Genomic DNA, 19,648 nt, shown 5'->3' on the forward strand with positions numbered 1-19,648 from the left:
TTCATTAACAAAAAATACCCAAGCATGTATCCCATCTCAGCCGAGTCATTAAAACCAATAAAAGCCGAGAATCCATCGAGGAATAAACAGAAAATGATGGTGGTGGTGTGCTGCTCAGGTTTTTCGTGAAACTGAAACCATCCCTTCGCAATGGTAAAAGTGTCACATTATACTTTCCCTCGAACCGCCATTAGTGACTCTTGCGAGGTTAATCTGACATTTTGGGGAAATTACAAGCCAGACTTTCCCGAGTCATATCCTGCCGCGTTCTGTCGCCGCGGGAGACGAGTCGCAGTACTACAGCAACAGCTGAAGCTGAAGCCGAAGATCGTCATCTAGGGAGCGAGAGGCGAGAAGAAAGAGTGGGGGATGCTGTGTGGGTCTGTTGTTTAGTAGCTGCTGCTGTTGCTGCTATGTAAAACTTTTCCACCTTATTTACTTTCTTGCCTGCCCGCCCCACCACCGTCGCATACATATGTGATGTGTCGATTTTTCCGTGAAACGTGTGTTTTCAGCGCACAGAGTTAAGAGATATGTGTGGGAAATGAAAACAACGACTTCGACTGAGTCGAAAAACCCACACAAACTCAACCCACCGCCGCCGCCCGGTGCGAGTTCCGAGACTTTGGGATCTGTTTGGTGGAAAACAGCGAAAGCAATTCATTTTCATTTGTTCGAAAACATCATCATCGTCATCATCATCATCATCTCCGCACATCGATGACATTCAGCGAGCAAAGAAGCGCGAATCAAGAATGCGAGAAAAAAACTTAAACCGCTTTCTTTCTGTCGGTGTTTTTCGCCTTGTGCCTGTTTTCCACCACGCCGTTGGGCCGTATGCCTTGTACATCTGTTTGTGAGGGTATGGCAGGGGTTAGGATAGGGTGCCCAGACGCGTTCTTGCTATGTGCATTGCCGCCCCGGGAAGTATATACACAAGATCTACATGCGCGATCTGGTTGCGGTGATCTCTTACCTAATAAGATTCTGTTGCCAAATGTTGACTTGTTGTGTGCGCTTGGTGGCGAGAAGGCAGCTCCGAAGTAAAGCGTTGCCGTTGTCGAAGAGACTGAGGTTTAATCTGTGTCCTGTAGTAGTGCGACGAGGAGACGTTAGTCGGTTGCGTTGAAATCAGTGGAAATTGTTTCCCTTCGTCGGACAAATGAATAACAAATAGAGTGGGTTACAAATAATAGCATCCCACGTTGCCGCGAATCGTTAAAAACTGTTCTACTGGAGCTGCTAAATGTCAAGCTGATGATGAATTTTCATCGATTAGTTTATTCTTCAAAACCCCCGTATAATTAATCCATCTGTTCTGCTCAAAAGTATAGTTCATATCTACTGTGAATGGGTGCCTCAAATCAGTCATTCCTGGTTCCTGGTCAGGAATTCGCTCACAATATTTTTAATTCACAATAATATTCTTCATTTATAGTCTGGTTTTCCATTTTCGTATCAGTTGGAAAGACACCATTTCGAAACTAATTAATTGATTTGCATGTCATACTGGAAAACCTACGTCTCATCATTGATTATGTTCTTTTTTTCCGATGCATCCCTGGTCACTGCCACTCTTCTTATGTTTTGTTTGACAAATGCCCACCATTTCTCGATTGGCCAGATTTGAGGGCAATTTTATTGGTTTGTCGTCCACTCTCGATACTGCTAGAATACACTTTTCAGGTACTCTTGCCTGAACACGTTAGAGGTTATAGTCCCGTTTGTAATAACAAAAATCAGAGTTTTCTCTGTAACTGTCATGTTCATGAAGTTCATGAACTTTGAAGCAGTTTTGTTAGCGAAAATGAAATTAAACTCGTTTCAGATACCTTCTCGAGCCGTTTATATTAGGATTAGGCTTTCTTGGATCGATTTTTAGAAGATAGATCTTTTCCTCTCCGATTTCCGATTTTCTTGTAAAAACTTGTAAAAACCGCGAAGATCGATCTTTCCGATCTTTTTGATAGCAAATTTTTTTTTCGTAAATTTGTTTTTCAGTGAACATTAATTTTAATCTCACCAAAAACCACATGACAAATTTCATCAGGGAAAGGGATTCAAGGCTAAGTAGTCGTAAATATCTGAGAAGCAGTTTTGTAAGTTTAGCCATTACAAGACAAGTACTCGCAAGTTATATTTACAAAATCACTTTCACTAGGCATATACTGAAATTGTGACAAAAAATGGTGACATACGGTCCGGCTGATGCGTCCTTCTCTAGAACTGAAATTATTACCAAGATTTCGTATAAATGCCAGATGTATGGCACGGATGGATTTTATGGGATTATTTTCAGGGGAGTTCTGAATGAATAACAGTTGTTGAATTTCCAATAATTATTTAAAATAATTTATTCAGTTAATTAATTCCATGACGGTAATCAAAATAAAATGCCTTTGATGTCTGATTAGAAATTGGAAAAATTAACCAATTCAAATAATTTAAAAAATTAAGTAAATTCAGCAAATTTGAACTGTGATTCTAGATAAAAAGAAATTTATTTTTAAAAATTCAAAAATAAAAAAAATCTGAATATTCAACAAATTAAAAAAATATAAAACAAAATTTTGACTATCAAAGTTTTGAAAAAATTCAAATAATTGTTTTTGTAAAAGAAAAATCGAAAGATCAAACAAAAAAGAATATAAAAAAACAACAAGATAGAAAAAAAAAACAAAATTTGAACGCTAAAAAAAAATTAAAATAAAAACAATTCTTCAAATTTAAATTTTTTTTTTAAATTTTCAAAATAAGAAAAAAATCCAAATATTTCTAAGATTTAAAAAATTTGAATTCACGAAACTCATCTAATTCAATAAATTCAAATTATTCAATAAATCTGGCAAATTCGATTCCAAATAAAAAAAGTGATTTAAAAATACGAAAAAATAATAAAAATAGAACAATCAAAATTAAATTCAACAAATTCAATAAATTAAGAAAATTCAACGTTGAACTAAAAAAAGTGAAAAAAGAAAAATTCGAGAGATAAAATAATTCAAAACATTCAAATCATTTTCAAAAAAAATCACAGCTCTGAGTCAAAATAATTTTAATATATTACCTACAAATTTGAAAGTTTTTAAAATTCACCAAATTCAACTAATTTAATAAAATGAAAAAAATCCAAAAATTCTAAAAACAATCAAATTCTAAAAATTCTAAACATCCGAAAAAAAAACAGAAAAGAAAAAAAACATCTAATCAAAAATCTTTAAAAATTTAACAAAATATTGTAAAAAAAAAAATCTACAAATTTTCAATACTCTACAAATTTAACAAATTCAAAGAATTCAATAATTTTAATAACTCAACGAATTCAAAAATTGAATCAATTAAAAAAAATCAGAAAACACTTTAAATCATACAAAAAAAAACTATTTCAACAAACTCAATAAATTCAACAAATTAAAAAAAATAATAATAAAACAAAAATCAAAACAATAAAAAAAATTGAAAAAACTTATTTGTTGCTCAGAAAATCTAATGAGAAACTAACAAATTCAACGATTTCAACAATTTCAACAAATTTAAAAAAAACAATTCAACAAATTGAACAAGTTTAACAAGCTGACAAATCCAACTTATTTAAAAATTCTAAATTTCAAAAACTCAGAAGGCAAACATTTCTTCCAAAATTCAAAACATTCCACAAATATAAAATATTTTAAAAAAACACAAAGTTAAAACAGAGATAATTAAAAAGAAATTGAAAAAAAAACATAAAATTGGATTGTAAAGTGACAAAAAATTAAAAATATGTTTTTGCAATTTCAAAATTTGCTAAATAAATTGAAAATTTTAAAAAAGTCTACAAATTTGAAACTTTTAAAATTGAACAAATTCAAATAATTTAATAGATACAACAAATCCAACAACTTTGAAAAACAAAACACTTAAATTGAAAAACGACAAAAAACTATAAAAATATATTTTTTAAATTTCGAAATTCTCAAAATTTTCAAAATTTATTAAAATTTCTCTTTAAAAATTCATAGATCATAGAGTAATAATTTAACAAATTTCACAGCCATTTAAATTCAATAAATTTAACAGAGTCAATCAATTCAAAAAACGCAAAAAAGTAAAAAATTTAAAAAAAAATCAATATTTTGAAACATTTATAATTCCAGATTTTAATCATTTTGCAGATACAATAAATTCAGCAAATTGAACAAGTTTCAGAAATAAAAAAAAAACAAAAAGTTTAGTTTCTTAAAAATTCTACAAATTTTCAAATTTTCAAAACTCTATAAGTTTAACGGATTCAACAAATTCAATAACTTCAACAAATTCATCAATCAAATACAAAAAATACTTTTTTTTGTTCAAAAAATTTAAAGCAAAATTAAGAAATTCAACGATTTCAACAATTTCATCAAGTTAAAGTGAAATTAACAATTCAACAAATTGAAAAAGTTGACCTTGTGAGCTTCAACCAATTTAAAAATTCAACAATTTAAATTTCAAAAACTCTGAATGTAAACATTTCATTGAAACTTCGAAACATTCTACAAATGTGGAACATTCAAAAAATCATTAACTTAAAAAAAGGAGATATATAAAAAAAAACAAAAAATTGAAAAAAGAAACATGAAATTGGATTGTAAAGCGACAAAAAAATTAAAAATATGTTTTTGCAATTTCAAAATTCTCGGATTTTTTTAATTTTGAAAATAAAAAAAAATCTACAAATTTTTAAAACTTTTAAAATTGAACAAACTCAAGTCAACAAATTTTGAAAAACGACAAAAAATAAATTGGAAAACGACAAAACAATAAAAATCAGCTTTTTAAACTTCAGAATTTTTAGAATTCCAAATTTTCCTTCCAAATTTTCTTAAATTTCCAAATTTCTAGATTTTTAAAGGCCTTTAAAAAGATCATAGATTTAGAGCTATTTCGGAGACTCACGAAAGTGATAAACATTAATTTTTTTTAAATGTTTTTGCATCTTAATTATTTGAACTCTTAGAATCATTGGAATTATTAAAATTGATGTATTGAAGAATTTAAGAACGGAATAATTGAAGAGTTTAAGAATTCAAGGAAAGTATAAATTAAGTTATGATTTTTTTCATTATAGCATCATAGCAATTGAAAAAATCCATACCTCTCACGCAGAGATCACGAGTTCGATTCTCACTCCCAACATTCTTCCAAAAATGGAAGTAAAAGTGACGAACCAGCCGAAATGTGTTGAAAATCACTATAATACAAAAAAAAAATGCATTTCGAAATTTCAAAGGGTCCTCAAGCGCCGGTGATTCAGCCTCTTTCCTTTCACACATGCTCTACTGTTTTCAAGGAAATACATCGGGCTATTTGTGCCGTTAGTAACACAAAAAATAAAAGCATCATATCAACTGCCTCCGCTGTAGGGTTAAACCAAAAAGGGCAACAAAAACAATATTTTTTTTTCAAAAATAAAAAAAATAGAATTCAAAAAAATAAAAAATGCCATCATTTAAAAAATTCAAACAATTTCAAAGTTTAAAGGAAATATATGATTCCAAAAATTTCGAAAAGTTCTAAAAACTCCAAAAAATATCAAAAATTTCAAAAGTAAAAAAAATATTCCAATGATGGAAAAAATATAGAAATTCCAAAACAATCATATGTTTCAAAGAGATATATTTTAATTCAACCGAAAAATTAATAATGAAACAAATTTAAAAAGTCGTAAAAATAGAAAGAAAAATCCAAAATACTGAAAAAATATTTTTGAAATAAATCAAAATCTAAATTCCAAAAATTTTAATGATTTCAAAAGTTTTGATATCTTAAAAAAAATCTACGAGTGAAACAAATATTCCAAATAAGAAAAAAATCCAAACATTTTTAAGTTTTCAAGAAATGTAGTTTAAGAAGAAAAAATCTAAAAAATTCAAACATTTTTGAACAAATCTATAATACTAAAAAAATTCTAATTAAAAAAAAAACAATCAAAACATTAATGATTTTACGAATTCAGAAATGAAACATAAATTCTAGTGATGAAACGAATAGTAAATTGGCCGTATACCGGATACCGGATATCCGGCAGACTTCGAAGCCGTATAGCTGGATATCCGGAAGCGAAATTGGGAGCAACTGCATGTGTGCATGAAGATAATAAAAGATTACATTTTAGGGAGTAATGAACACATCTTTACATAATAATAATGAACTATGATTAAATTTTCCGTATAAAATGAAAATCTCTTAATAGTTTCTGTTTTAATTTTCTGCAAGGAATATTGAACAATTTTTTTTCTCCTGTGAAGGATTTTACATGTTGAAAATTTTCTATGATAAACTTTGGTGAATATATCAATAATTGTCATACTAGTCGCGTTAGAGTAAGTACTACGAATTCAAATGAGCAAAGAACATCAATCGATTATTTTCTTTCAATCAAAAAACTTAGAACTGTCTTCAGGGGTGATAATCTGAGAGCTGGTACACTTACTTCGACACATATCAAGTTAAACGTAGCAAAAGAGACGAAACTGAATAAAACCTGATACGCAAAGCTCACAGACACCTTTTGGGACAGTTTCAACGAAGTGGCAAACGAAAATGATAGACATTGTCGCGTTCAGGAAACAAAATCGACGGTTGTGCGAAAATATTTCGAACGGATCGCAATCACGTTCCCTACGTTTGGTAGTCATTTATCTCTAGGCAGTACCCCAATTGGCCATCCGTTTGCCAGAGTTTATCTTTCAGCTCATTAAAGTAGTGTTTACAGAGAAAGACTGTTCTCTTGAAGCCGTAGGAAGCAAAGCGTAATCGGTCGATTAGAAAATTTATAGTGTTAATGAATTAATGTTATGAGTTAATATTAATTTTATTTTGAAAAAATATGATTTTTCTTGTGTTAATGAGAAATTATTGATTTTTTTTCTAATATCCGGTATTCGGCAGGATAGTAGGTCACTATCTGGTATCCGGCCGGATAGCAAAAATTGGCCGGATACCGGATAGTTACCGGATATCGGTTTCATATCTAATAAATTCTAAAAATTTAATTTTTTTCATGAAAATCTATAATTAAAAAAACTCCATAAATTTTAATAATCCAACAGCTTTAAAACTTCCAAATATTTCAAATTTGAAATTTTCGAAAAATCTAAAAATTAAAATGAAATCACAATAAAAATATTTATATGTATTAAAATAATCATATAATCCGAAATCAAAATCTGAGTTTGGAATAAGTGATCGAAATCCTGATAATTTGATACACAAAAGATATAAATAAAATTTTATCTAAGAACTTTTGACTCTTCATAGGGCATCGGAAACGAAAACGGAAACGGAAACGTTTACCGTTTCTTTGACCGTTTCCGTTTCTATTTTCTTTTCCGTTTGGTCTTTTTTTATTTCGTTCTGACACGACTCTTGTCTTTTTCTTTGTCTAACTCCAATTCATATCTAGCATGAGGATCCTGATGGTGGTAGTATCAAATGAATTTCGAATACAAATGTCGTGTTTCATATGCCATTTTTTGACAGGGATGTCGAATGAACTCGTATTTAAGAACGTAAGAGACAATGTGAACGCATATAAGCCTGGTTACACAGAAATAATGCCATTTCGTGTGCTGGAGGGTCAAATGCGCAAATAATGAAGTGTTTTAAAAGTTTAAAAAAGGTTTGTATGTATGCGAGCAGATGTCTCTTTCTGTTTTCTTTTCTTATGTCATTTGGGATTGTGCCAAAAAAAAGTCCATACGACGTCAATGGGGATCGATCCAAGACCGGCTGGAATGCAAAGCAATTCCACACGACCACGCTTTTCATAAAAGCATTTCAGTGCTTTTATAAAAAAATGTGATAATATTTCACCTCATCATAAAATGAAGTTGGAAAGTGTTTTCTAAGAGGATTAAGAAGAACATGGACGAGAATATATCTTTCTCTGTCTGGGCCGTGTATTTGGCAAACTATATGAAATGCTTTAATATGCTTTCATTTAAATGTGTCTCCTGTTTCGCTCGTTCATATTTTTTTTTATTAAATCGTTTATTTTTACAGGCTCAGTTACATAAGTTTAAAGGAGCCAAACTCCTATCTGTATTGTTACAAGTATATATAAACATTTTTCATTAATTCTAGTGTTAATGAAGTAGAGAACCGATTACTCGCGGTTTGCTCGAGTTTAGAAGGGTGACATTTTTTTCAGGAAAAGGAAGGGATATAAGGATATGTTGACAATGTTCACACTCACATTCGCACTCACTTTCATCATACTCAATTCTTAAGCCTATCTTATATCTAATACGTATTTACATTTCACCTTATTCTATTGTTAGTAAGAAGGGATTTGCTTTCTCGCGAAGGAAAAGGAAAAGGAGAATATAAGGATATAAGGACAATCACACACGAAGATCGATAACTTTTAGGAAGACATATATTTGGGACACGTAATCAAGGTCTAACCGAGCCAACACATCTCTCACCGGCACATTGGGCTGTCTTCCTCTGGCCCGAAGAGAGTTTTCTAAATTCGATCTGGCAACAAGATACACCTCGCACGACCAAACAACGTGTTCGATGTCGTGGTAACCTTGGCCACAAGCACAGATATTGCCATCGGCAAGATTAAAACGAAAGAGTAGCGCGTCTAACGAACAGTGATTGGACATGAGTCGAGAGAAGGTGCGAATAAAATCCCGACTCAAGTCCAGACTTTTGAACCATGGTTTGAGGCTAACCTTAGGGATAATCGAGTGAAGCCACCGACCCAATTCATTTTCGTTCCACTTACGTTGCCAGTTAGCGATGGTATTTTTACGGACTAAAGAATAAAATTCATTGAAGGCGATTTGACGCTGATAAATATCGCCTTCAATTGCACCTACCTTTGCCAATGAGTCAGCCCTCTCATTACCCGGAATTGAGCAATGTGAAGGGACCCAGACAAAGGTAATGACATAACAGCGTCTGGTTAAAGCACTCAAAATTTCACGTATTCTCTCAAGGAAGTACGGCGAGTGCTTTTCCGGCCTCACTGAACGGATAGCTTCGACAGAGCTAAGACTATCCGTTACAATGTAATAGTGTTCAACAGGTCGTGAGGCGACGCTGTCCAGCGCCCAGTGTATTGCTGCCAATTCAGCAATATACACTGAGCAAGGATTCTGAAGACTGTGGGAGGTGCTAAAAAATTCGTTGAACACTCCAAATCCTGTGGACTCATTCATAGAGGACCCATCAGTAAAGTACATATTATCACAATTGATACGCCCATACTTTGCATTGAAGATCGTAGGAACGATCCCCGATCGATGATAATCTGGAATTCCATGGATTTTCTCCTTCATGAACAGATCAAAATGTACAGAGGAATTGATGTAGTCAGGAAAACAAACACGGTTGGGAATATACGAAGAAGGATCAACCTGCATGGAGATGAATTCATGATATGAAGTCATGAATCCAGAATGAAAATTTAGCCCGATCAGCTGCTCAAAATTTCCGATCACCAATGGGTTCATAACCTTACACCGGATGAGGAACCGAAGAGATAATAAATTGAAGCGATCTTTTAGTGGGAGTACGCCTGCCAAAACCTCGAGGCTCATGGTATGCGTTGAGGGCATACATCCCAACGCAATACGGAGACAAAGATACTGAATTCGCTCGAGTTTAATTAAGTGTGTTTTGGCAGCTGATTGAAAACAGAAACTGCCGTACTCCATTACTGAGAGAATAGTTGTGCGATACAACATTATAAGATCTTCGGGATAGCTCCCCACCAGGTGCCGGTAATTGTGCGGAGAAAGTTTATTCTTTTTTGGCATTTTTTACTCAGATACCTAAAATGGGCCCCCCAAGTAAATTTGGAGTCGAACCATACCCCAAGATACTTGAATGACATAGCATGAGTGATCGGTTTAACCAAAAGTTGAAGCTTTGGTTTTGCTGGTCTATGCTTCCTAGAAAAAACCACCATCTCTGTTTTCTCCGTGGAGAATTCGATCCCTAGCCCAATGGCCCAGGTTGAAAAATTGTTCAAAGTATCTTGTAAGGGTTCTTGCAGGTCGGATTCGTTTGATCCTACGACAGACACTACTCCATCATCTGCAAGTTGTCTTAAGCTGCAATTTTGTGTAAGGCAATTGTCAATGTCGCTTACATAGAAGTTGTACAAAAGGGGGCTTAAACATGAGCCCTGAGGGAGGCCCATGTAAGAGACCCGACTTACTGCCGAATCTCCGTGAGAAAAATTCAAATGTTTCTCACAAAGCAAGTTATATAACATATTATTCAATAGAGGCGGTAGACCCCGAGAGTGTAATTTGTCTGACAAAACCTCTATTGAAACAGAATCAAAGGCCCCCTTTATGTCCAAGAATACTGAAGCCATTTGTTTTTTTTCGGCGTAAGCCAATTGAATTTCTGAAGAAAGCAACGCAAGACAATCATTCGTCCCCTTGCCCCTGCGGAACCCATATTGTGTATCTGAGAGTAAGCCATTCGTTTCAACCCAACGATCAAGGCGAAACAAGATCATTTTCTCCAACAATTTCCGTATACAAGACAGCATTGCTATTGGGCGGTACGAATTGAAGTCGGACGCGGGTTTTCCGGGTTTTTGAATAGCTATAATTATCACTTGTCTCCAATCATCTGGAACAATATTATGTTCCAGAAACCGATTGAATAAATTCAACAAGCGATGATTCGCCACATCAGGGAGGTGTTTCAACAAGTTGAACTTAATTCTATCCGTTCCTGGAGCCGAATTGTTACAAGAAAGGAGAGCAATAGAGAATTCTACCATCGAAAACTCGGAATCAAGATCGCACCTATCTTGTGGTATATCTCGAACAATTTTTTGCACAGGAACGGAATCGGGACAAACCTTCCGTGCAAAATTAAAAATCCATCGATGTGAATATTCTTTGCTTTCATTCGATGAAGAGCGATTTCTCATGTTTCGAGCCACTTTCCATAATTTTTTCATTGACGTTTCTCATGACAAACCTCCCACGAAAGTTCACCAATAAGCACGTTTTTTCCCTTTGATCAAGTTTTTAAATTGATTTTCAAGGTCCAAATACGTTTGAAAATTCTCAATGGTTCCACGTTTTCGAAAAGCTTTAAATGCGTTCGATTTATCCTGATAAAGCTTGGAACATTGGCTATCCCACCATGGATTGGGAGGCCTTCGACGAATAGTGGAGCCTGGGATGGGTTTCGTTTGAGCGCGAACCGCGCTGTCAAAGATCAAACGAGAAATGAAGTTATACTCCTCCAATGGAGGCAAACCATCTCTGGAATTGATGGCTAGAGCAATCGCGTCCGCATATTTTTTCCAGTCAATGTGTCTTGTGAGGTCATATGCCATGTTTATAGATTCAGAAGAATTCGACCCAATGCTGATGGAAATTTTGATTGGCAAGTGATCACTACCGTTGGGGTCCTGGATTACATTCCACTTGCAATCTAACGATAGTGAATTCGAGCAAAGCGAGAGGTCAAGAGCACTTGGGTTAGCAGGAGGTTTAGGTACACGTGTTGTTTCCCCAGTGTTCAAAACGGTCATATTGAAGTTGTTACAAAGGTCATATATCATCGATGAACGATTGTCGTCGTACTGTTCCCCCCAGAACGCTCGTTCATATTGGCTCTAGCATGTATATTATACAAATGATATACATGTATTGAGGAGTAGAAAATATTCTGTTGTTTTTCAGCTCATTTAATGTAATAAATCGGAATATCATAACATGTGCTAAAAATTAACTTTGGGTGTAGGAGGAGGAGAATACAGAGGAATTGATCGGACAAAAAAGTATAGCGAAGTACACTTCGTTATCTTCATAACCATGTATTACATTTCAATGTAGCTATTAGTCATCATGACCGCTAATACATTTCTCCCAACGTGGAACAAGTTTTTTTTTTCATGCGGCCATTAAAGTATTCTTTTAACTTCCCTTGAACTCAGAACTCAGAGCTGCCTTCATCGGCTTAGGTTCAGTGATTACCCTAAATCATTCAATTCTTCTTTTCTTTACAAAAAAATATCTTTATTGGTTCTATATTCATTTTCAAACAAAAAAAAACAAATACAAACTGCTACTGGGGTTTTGTCAACACATCTCCACCAAATTAATTCCAAAATGAAGTCCGTTTTTGAATAAAACAATCTCATAAAATTGACAAACTGATTTCAAAACATCTCAAAGCTCTGTTGGTTAGTCATATCGATTTCGACATCTGAATATTCCTTACATACAATCTCCCTGAAACTACGTGATTAGATGCCACTCAGGAGTCCCCATAAATCAGCTGACAAAAGCAAGTAAATAAAGTGTGTTTGCGGCGCGTATGTATGTTTGTGTTCGCCTGTTCACCACCGAGCCGTAAATTATGACCACCAATTCAATCCGACGGCGCTGCGAGCAGTGTGTGTCATCGCTAACGACTCTCAGCTCCTCAACATTAAGAAGCAAACGTTCTTCCCTTTGAGTCATTCTATCGGCATATGATAAACTGCTTTTTCTGTTTCTGTGGAAAACTTATGCTGCGCTACCGTTTTCCATGCATATTAGTCAACATCTCTTCTCAGCTGTTTGTCCATCCCGTCTTCGTGCAGCTGCTCTCGATGCTTGTTCGGCTTTTTCGGCTTTTTCGGCGAAGGGTCGCGCGTGCCCTCTTCCAAGACCCATTACCAATCCATTTGATAAACAAAGATCGCAGCGCAGCGCAGCGCTCATGGCTGACGAAATATTTTATCACATCCAAATGTGTGGCTGCAAATCCCAAAGTTCGAGTACACTTATTACCACTAATATGTCACGCTAATAAAGAAGGGTCACCCTTCCGGAGCAAACTCTGAACAACTGGTGATCAATCGTGGCCGTGACTTTTCCGTTGCCGCCGCGCGCGCACAAAATCCCGAGTGTCCTTGCGACCCTGGAATTCCAATGCATCCTTGAAGACGACATTAATATATCGATTAGTTTTTTCCGCCCTCTTTTGTTGTTGGTGTTGCCATGCTTGCGCGCTGCCACACATAACCTTTCCCCATGTGGGGCATAGCAGAATGGGGGTGCTTCAAATGGCTGCCACCGTCAGGGGTGGCATGTGGGGTGGTTGGTACGAGGTGACGAGAACAGCTGCTAAATGCAATGCGGATTCTCGCTTCTATGGTGCTCTGCGTCGCACTGCGAAGCAAGCAAAGCGTTATGCAAAGTGGACGGGACTCTCGGTTCCAGTTGGTCACCTTTCGCGCGGCGTTTGAAGTGGGGTGAAAAAAAGGGACCCGAGAGTGGGACTTTATTGCCACATGCCATCGCTTTCCTGCACGCAGTTTAAATGTTAGTTATGGGATTAGTGTTTGACCCCCCCGCGGGGAGGAAAAACGAACGAAAAAACAACAGAATAGATGAATATTTATATTATTTATTTCTGCACTGACTTTTCCCCTATTTTCTCGTGTTTCCTTTTTTTTGCAGACAATCGTCCCAGTGGCCGGTGCAACCTTAAGAAATAACAGACGGAGCTGCGGTGGATACAAGGAAAAAAGCCGCAACGTCCGGCGAAAAACGACTGTGTTATAATACGGTGTCTAAAGTATGACCCCACTTCCCACAAGAAGCTGAGGCTGGAAAAAAGATACAAAAGTGTGGCAACATAAAACAGGAGTGGTGTGTCGTTCAACAAATCACAAGCGAGAGAGTGCGTGGGAGGGTGTGAGTGTGTTTGTGTGTGCCTGTGCAGAGGGTGCATTTTTCTACACTTTTTCCAACCCCTGCCTGCCTCTCGACCGAGTGTGAAGGGCAGCTGTGCGACATATTTGTTTACAGTTGCGGTGTTTCTGTTGCATGAATCGGAGGAGGTACGTGGTCAAGGTTTAGAAGAGGTAGCTTTGGGTACCACAGGCAAGGCTCGTTCGTCGGAGCTAAGGCCGGTAAAACTGGAGAACCTAAATTAGAAAATTGCTTAATACACGGCAGTAGCGGCGCATCGGAGAAGATGGGTAGGAAAAAGATACAGATCTCACGGATAACGGACGAACGGAACCGACAGGTGAGTGTGTGTACTGATTTGATTTTACTAAATTGATGCCCATCACATTTATTGTGGCTTCTACGAGGGTCACTATTTATATTTCGGGAATAGGAACAAAAACAAATAGTTAAGCTGCGAATATATTTTTATGCGCTTAAACCAATTTTCAAAGCATTTATTCTAATCGACACGAGCCTTTTTTTGAGCGATTGTCAAATTATGTGGGATCCAACGTGAACATAATTTTCGCACAACTAAGTGTTCATGTAAAATCGCATATATGCTGGTGGAACTAATGCTTAGGGATGCCTCAATCTCACAATAGGTTACATGACGATCTTGCTTAATCATTTCGTGCACAGCATCGATGTTTTCTGGCACTACAGTCGATTTTGGACGACCTTCACGAAACTCGTCGAACAGCGAACTACGACCACGATTGAATTCACTATACCAGCGATACACAGTGGTTTTTGATGGAGCTTCATCGCCAAAAGTCAAATTAAGTTGATTGATGCACTCTTGTTGTGATAATCCATGTCGAAAGTCGTAAAAAATCATCGCACGAAAATGTTCACGATTCAGTTCCATTTTTTTGCCGAGACTTTCAACTAAATATAAAATAAACAAATAGCGTCCGTATGACAAAATGTTCTGAGTACATATATCGTCAAAAATGTCAAACTTTACGATGGAACCGTCAGATGGACTCACATGACATCAGTGTTGCCAATTCCCGAAATATAAATAGTGACCCTCGTAACAGCAAATCGAAGATATTTTAATTGAAACTTAAAAATACTGGACTGCATTCATAAATTCTTCTTGGAGGCATTGAAGAAATAAGTTTTTATGATACTGAGGGTGGCAATATAGACCCTAAGTGTTTATATTGGAGACTAGCTGATCCGACGAACTTCGTCCCGCCCAAAATAGATTTTTTGATTTGAATACTTTCAAACATCCACGTTTTCTTACTAAGTGAACGCTTTGACCCTTTACAATTTCCTTTTACTATAAATTGTCTAGTACTTCTACAAAAATTCGTCCTAATATAAAGTGATTTTCAGACATAATTCTCGTTCAAGATTCAAGCATTTGGAAATAACATATTTCTCCATTGCATGGAATACATGTTTGATACAGAGAATATTACAAAATAAAGACAGCTCAAATCGGACCATGCCTTGCTCGGGTTTAGGGCACACCAACACATTTGGCCTTCCAGATAGAAGATACACGAATGCGTTATTCCATCTGAAAATCCTTTTTCGCTTTCGAACAAAAATCAATTTCGTTAGCGCCAGCATCAAATGGACTAACAACGCTTAGCTAATTGTAGAACATATTCAATTTTCCGAATTTTCCGATTTTTCTCTCCGCTATATTGATCTACGGGAAGAGACGAATACAACGGAATATGGATGACTCAAATTCGCCTGAAAATCCATTCCCACTTACGAACAAAGATCAATTTCTATAGCGCAAACATCGAATGGACTAACAACGCTTATTATGATGTAATTTTCGAACACGTGGGAATTCAATTTTCCGAATTTCCCGACCTTCCTTCAGGATATTCCGAAAATTTTCCGATTTTTCTCTCCACTATATTTATCTACGGGAAGAGACGAATACAACAAAATACAGGAGACTAAAATCGGACCATCCCTTATTCGTGTTTTCCGCTTACCACCAGATTTTGCCTTACATTTTTATTTATATAGATGAAACGGACACCCGGTATCTATCCGGCCGGATACCGGATGGTGAACTACTATTCGGCCGGATACCGGATATCAGAAAAAATGTATAATTTCTCATTAACCCAAGATAAATAATATTTTTTTCAAAATTAAATCAGTATTAACTGATAACATTACAATTACGACTAATAACATACTGCAAGGAACTTAATGATAAGTTTAGCAAACCTTGTCAATTGAGGGTACTGCTTAGAGTCCAATGACCACCAAACGTAAGCAACGTGATTGCGATCGATTCGAAATGTCTTCACATCTCCGTCGATTTCGTTAGCGATGGGATTTTTTTTTGCTGAACGCGACGCTGACTTTCATTTTCATTTGCCACTTTGTTGAAACCATGACACCATGCCATGAGCTGTGCGTGTAAGGTTTATTTCGTCTCTTTTGTTCGCTGAATTTGATTCGTGGTGGAGTATGTGTACCCTCTCTCAAATTATCATCCCTGAAGACAGTTCCCATTTTTTTCTAAATAATTGATTGATCTTCTTTGCTTACTTTAATTTGTAGTACTCACTCTTTCTCGACTAGTATTAACATTATTTTAATATATCCACAAAAATTTCATCATTGTATCCTTTTCTCTTATTAACCCCCAACAGAAAAAAAATCTGTGAATTATTCTTTCCAAAAAACTTGATAAACCATTAAGGGATATTCATTCTATACTGAAAACTGGATTATAGTTCTTCATTTGTAGATAAACATGTGTTCATTACTCCCTGAAACATTGTCCTTTATTTGCTTCATGAACACATGTGGTTTCTCTCAGTTTCGCATTTGCAAATAAAGAGCCGAGTATTCGGCTGCCTGATATCCGACTATCGGGCTATCCGGCCTCGAAGCTTGCCGGAAATCCAGGAAATCCAGTATCCGACAAAACTACTATCCGTTTCATCACTAGTTTATATCCTTTATGGAATGTTGATTTTTTTTTTTACACAAAATATCAAAATTTTTCGAACATTTGTTTCATTTTGTTTCTGAGATAGTTTTACTCTTTTGTTGCTGATTTCGACGAATATATTAGGTCGGGGTAAAAGTAATCCATTATTTTTACGTGAAATTCAAAAGTTGAAATGTCCCAACCAACCTCTCGGAGTTTCTGGGGGCTGCCATGCAAATGAAACACAAATTTCTGTATTACTCGAGAATTTATCAAGCAAACGAAGCCAAATTTGGTATGTGGAGGTTTTAGGATGCAATAAATGTTTCTATGGTGGTTAGACACTCTTCCTCCCTATCTAAGGAGGGGCTGCCATACAAATAAAACTAAAATTTCTGCATAACTCGAAAACTAATCAGGCAACCAAATTTGGCATGTGGAGGTTTTAGGAGGCAATAAATGTTTCTGAGGTGGCTTGACACTCCTCCCCCACTCCACAGGGGAAGGGGGGGGGGTTCCGAATAACTCGAGAACTAATCAAGCAAAAGGAACCAACTTGGCGTATAGAGATGAACACTCCTCCCCCCTCTCTAAGGGGAGACTGCCATACAAATGAAACACAAATTTCTGCATTACTCGAGAACTGATCAAGCAAATGGAGCCAAATTTAGTATGTGAGGGTTTTTATGTACGAGATTTTTTTTTCCATTTGATGTTTGCGCTAACGAGATTGTTTCTCCGTTCGAAAATGGAAATGGATTTTAATGTGATAAAACGCACTCATATATCTTCTTCTATCTATATAAATAAAAATGGATCACCGAGAACAGCAAAATTCGAGAGAGGAATTGTTTGATTTGAGGCTGTCTTTATTCTATCATTTTTTCTGTATCAAACTTTTATTCCGTGTAACGGAGAAACATGTTATTTGCATGTTGTTGAAAAATCTTGAACGAGAATTGTGTCTGAAAATGATCTGATATTATAATGACGAGTTTTGGTAGAAGTACTAGGAACTTTATAGTAAATGGTAATTTTGAAGGGTAGATTAGAAGATCAATCAATGAACAATTCTATGATTGGACCCATGAACAGCGCCTAATAAGAAAACGTAGATGTGTTAACGAAAAATAAATTTTGGGCGGGACGAAGTTTGCCGGGTCACCTAGTAATACCATAAAATCCAACCATGCCATACGTCTGGTATGTGGTAGTCTTGGACTTGAAAATCTTGATAGAAAAAAAAAACGTTTCAGCATCCAGTTTCTTTACAAGCTTCACAGTCAGCCTAGTGAAAATGATGGTGTAAATATAACTTGTGTGTTTGTTTTGTAATGTCCAAACTCACAAAACTGCCTATTCTAAATTTGCGACCACTAATTTGACAGCCTTGAAAGGGATTTAATGTTTATGAATTTTGTTATCAGGTTATTTTTGGTGAGATTAAAATCAATGTTCACTGAAAAACAAATTTACAAAAAAAAATCTCACGATCAAAAAGATCGGAAAGATAGATTTTCACGATTTTTTGGACAACAAATACGATCCAAACAATAGGAAATCAGAAACGAAAAGATCAATCCTCTAAAGATCGATCCAAGGTCGCTCAATCCTAACGGTTGTTAAATAAAAAATGAGAATTTTTTTCAATCACATATATTTTTTTTTTAAATTTTTTTCATTGATTTCAGTATTTTTTTATAAGTCCCGCCCATTTACTTGATTAATTCTCAAGTAATGCAGAAATTTGTGTTTTATTTGTATGGCAGCCACCCCTAAGAGAGGGGGGAGGGGTATCTAACCACCATAGAAACATTTATTGCACCCTAAAACTTTCACATGCCAACTTTGGTTTAATTTGCTTGATTAATTCTCGAGTAATGCAGAAATTTGTGTTTCATTTGTATGGCAGCCCCCCCTTTGAGTGTGGGAAGGACTGTCTAACCATCATAGAAACATTTATTGCACCCTAAAACTTTCACATGCCAACTTTGGTTTCGTTTGATTGATTAATTTCCGAGTAATGCAAAAAATTGTGTTTCATTTGTATGGCAGCTCCCCCCCCCCCTTAGAGAGGGGGGAGGGGTCTCAAAATATCACGAAAACCTTCCCCGGCCCCAAAAACCCCTACATACCAATTTTCATGTCGATCGGTTCAGTAGTTTCCGAGTCTATAAGAATCAGACAGACAGACAGACATCACTCCATTTTTATATATATAGATAGATAGATAATGTATTTTCTTCAAAAAAAAATGTCAGTGAATGTTTGAGTAAGGGCCGTGCTCTGCTGTTCGACGCAACTTTGTCGCGATGTTCTCACAAGAACGTTGTACGGCACTTACGTCCATTTTCCGGATTCTTGTAGTCAGTTGCTTCGTGTCCTTGGCCCTCCAATTGTTTTTATACACTAGGGCACTGAGTGAGCCAAAGAAATTCTATTGGGCGGCACTGGGGCAAGTTTGTTGGGTTACGATCTTTCGGCACGAACGGTATCTTTTTCTCCTCAAGATACGCCAGCGTCTTCTTAGCGTAATGGGAAGACGCCTTATCCGGCCAGAAGACGTACTTCCCATCCGCGTGATGCTCGTTCAGTAACGGCAGCGGGATTTTATCGAGACACTCTGCTCGATAGATTTGTTAGTTGATTGCCAGACCGCTCGGCTTAAACCAAGGCTTTGAAATGCCCCGGTCGGAAATGGCGATGTACAACATAATCTTTTTTTCAAACTTGTGCTTGAACTTGTATTTCATTTCAGGCGGTGTGGATGACTTGTCGCTGGAGTAGTAATTATCATTTCCTGGAATATGCGTTTTGGACAGCGGAAAATAGCTTTCGTCGTTCAGAACGAAAGACGTCCCGCGGTATTTTTTGGTCATCCACCGACACTGTGATTTAACCGTCTCAATCTGCACCTCCGTGTACTCCGGCGACCTCGTCTTCTTCCTGCAGACGATTCCTTCCATCTTGAGGGTCCGATGGA

The 19,648-nt window shown here is 36.1% G+C and overlaps 1 protein-coding gene across 12 annotated transcripts in view; it reads left to right on the top strand.

The window, feature by feature from the left end:
* Positions 1–19,648, top strand: part of LOC129771247 (myocyte-specific enhancer factor 2) — a 224,506-nt gene that overhangs the window by 173,720 nt on the left and 31,138 nt on the right. For all 12 annotated transcript variants that reach the window (XM_055774693.1, XM_055774696.1, XM_055774694.1 and 9 more), the window contains exon 2: positions 13,461–14,034. In XM_055774693.1, coding sequence (XP_055630668.1) covers positions 13,981–14,034 — 54 coding nt within the window. In that variant the 5' untranslated portion in view covers positions 13,461–13,980. The remainder of the gene's footprint in view (positions 1–13,460; positions 14,035–19,648) is intronic.

This window comes from Toxorhynchites rutilus, chromosome 2, assembly GCF_029784135.1.
Source record: "Toxorhynchites rutilus septentrionalis strain SRP chromosome 2, ASM2978413v1, whole genome shotgun sequence".
NCBI classification, from domain to species: Eukaryota; Metazoa; Arthropoda; class Insecta; order Diptera; family Culicidae; genus Toxorhynchites; species Toxorhynchites rutilus.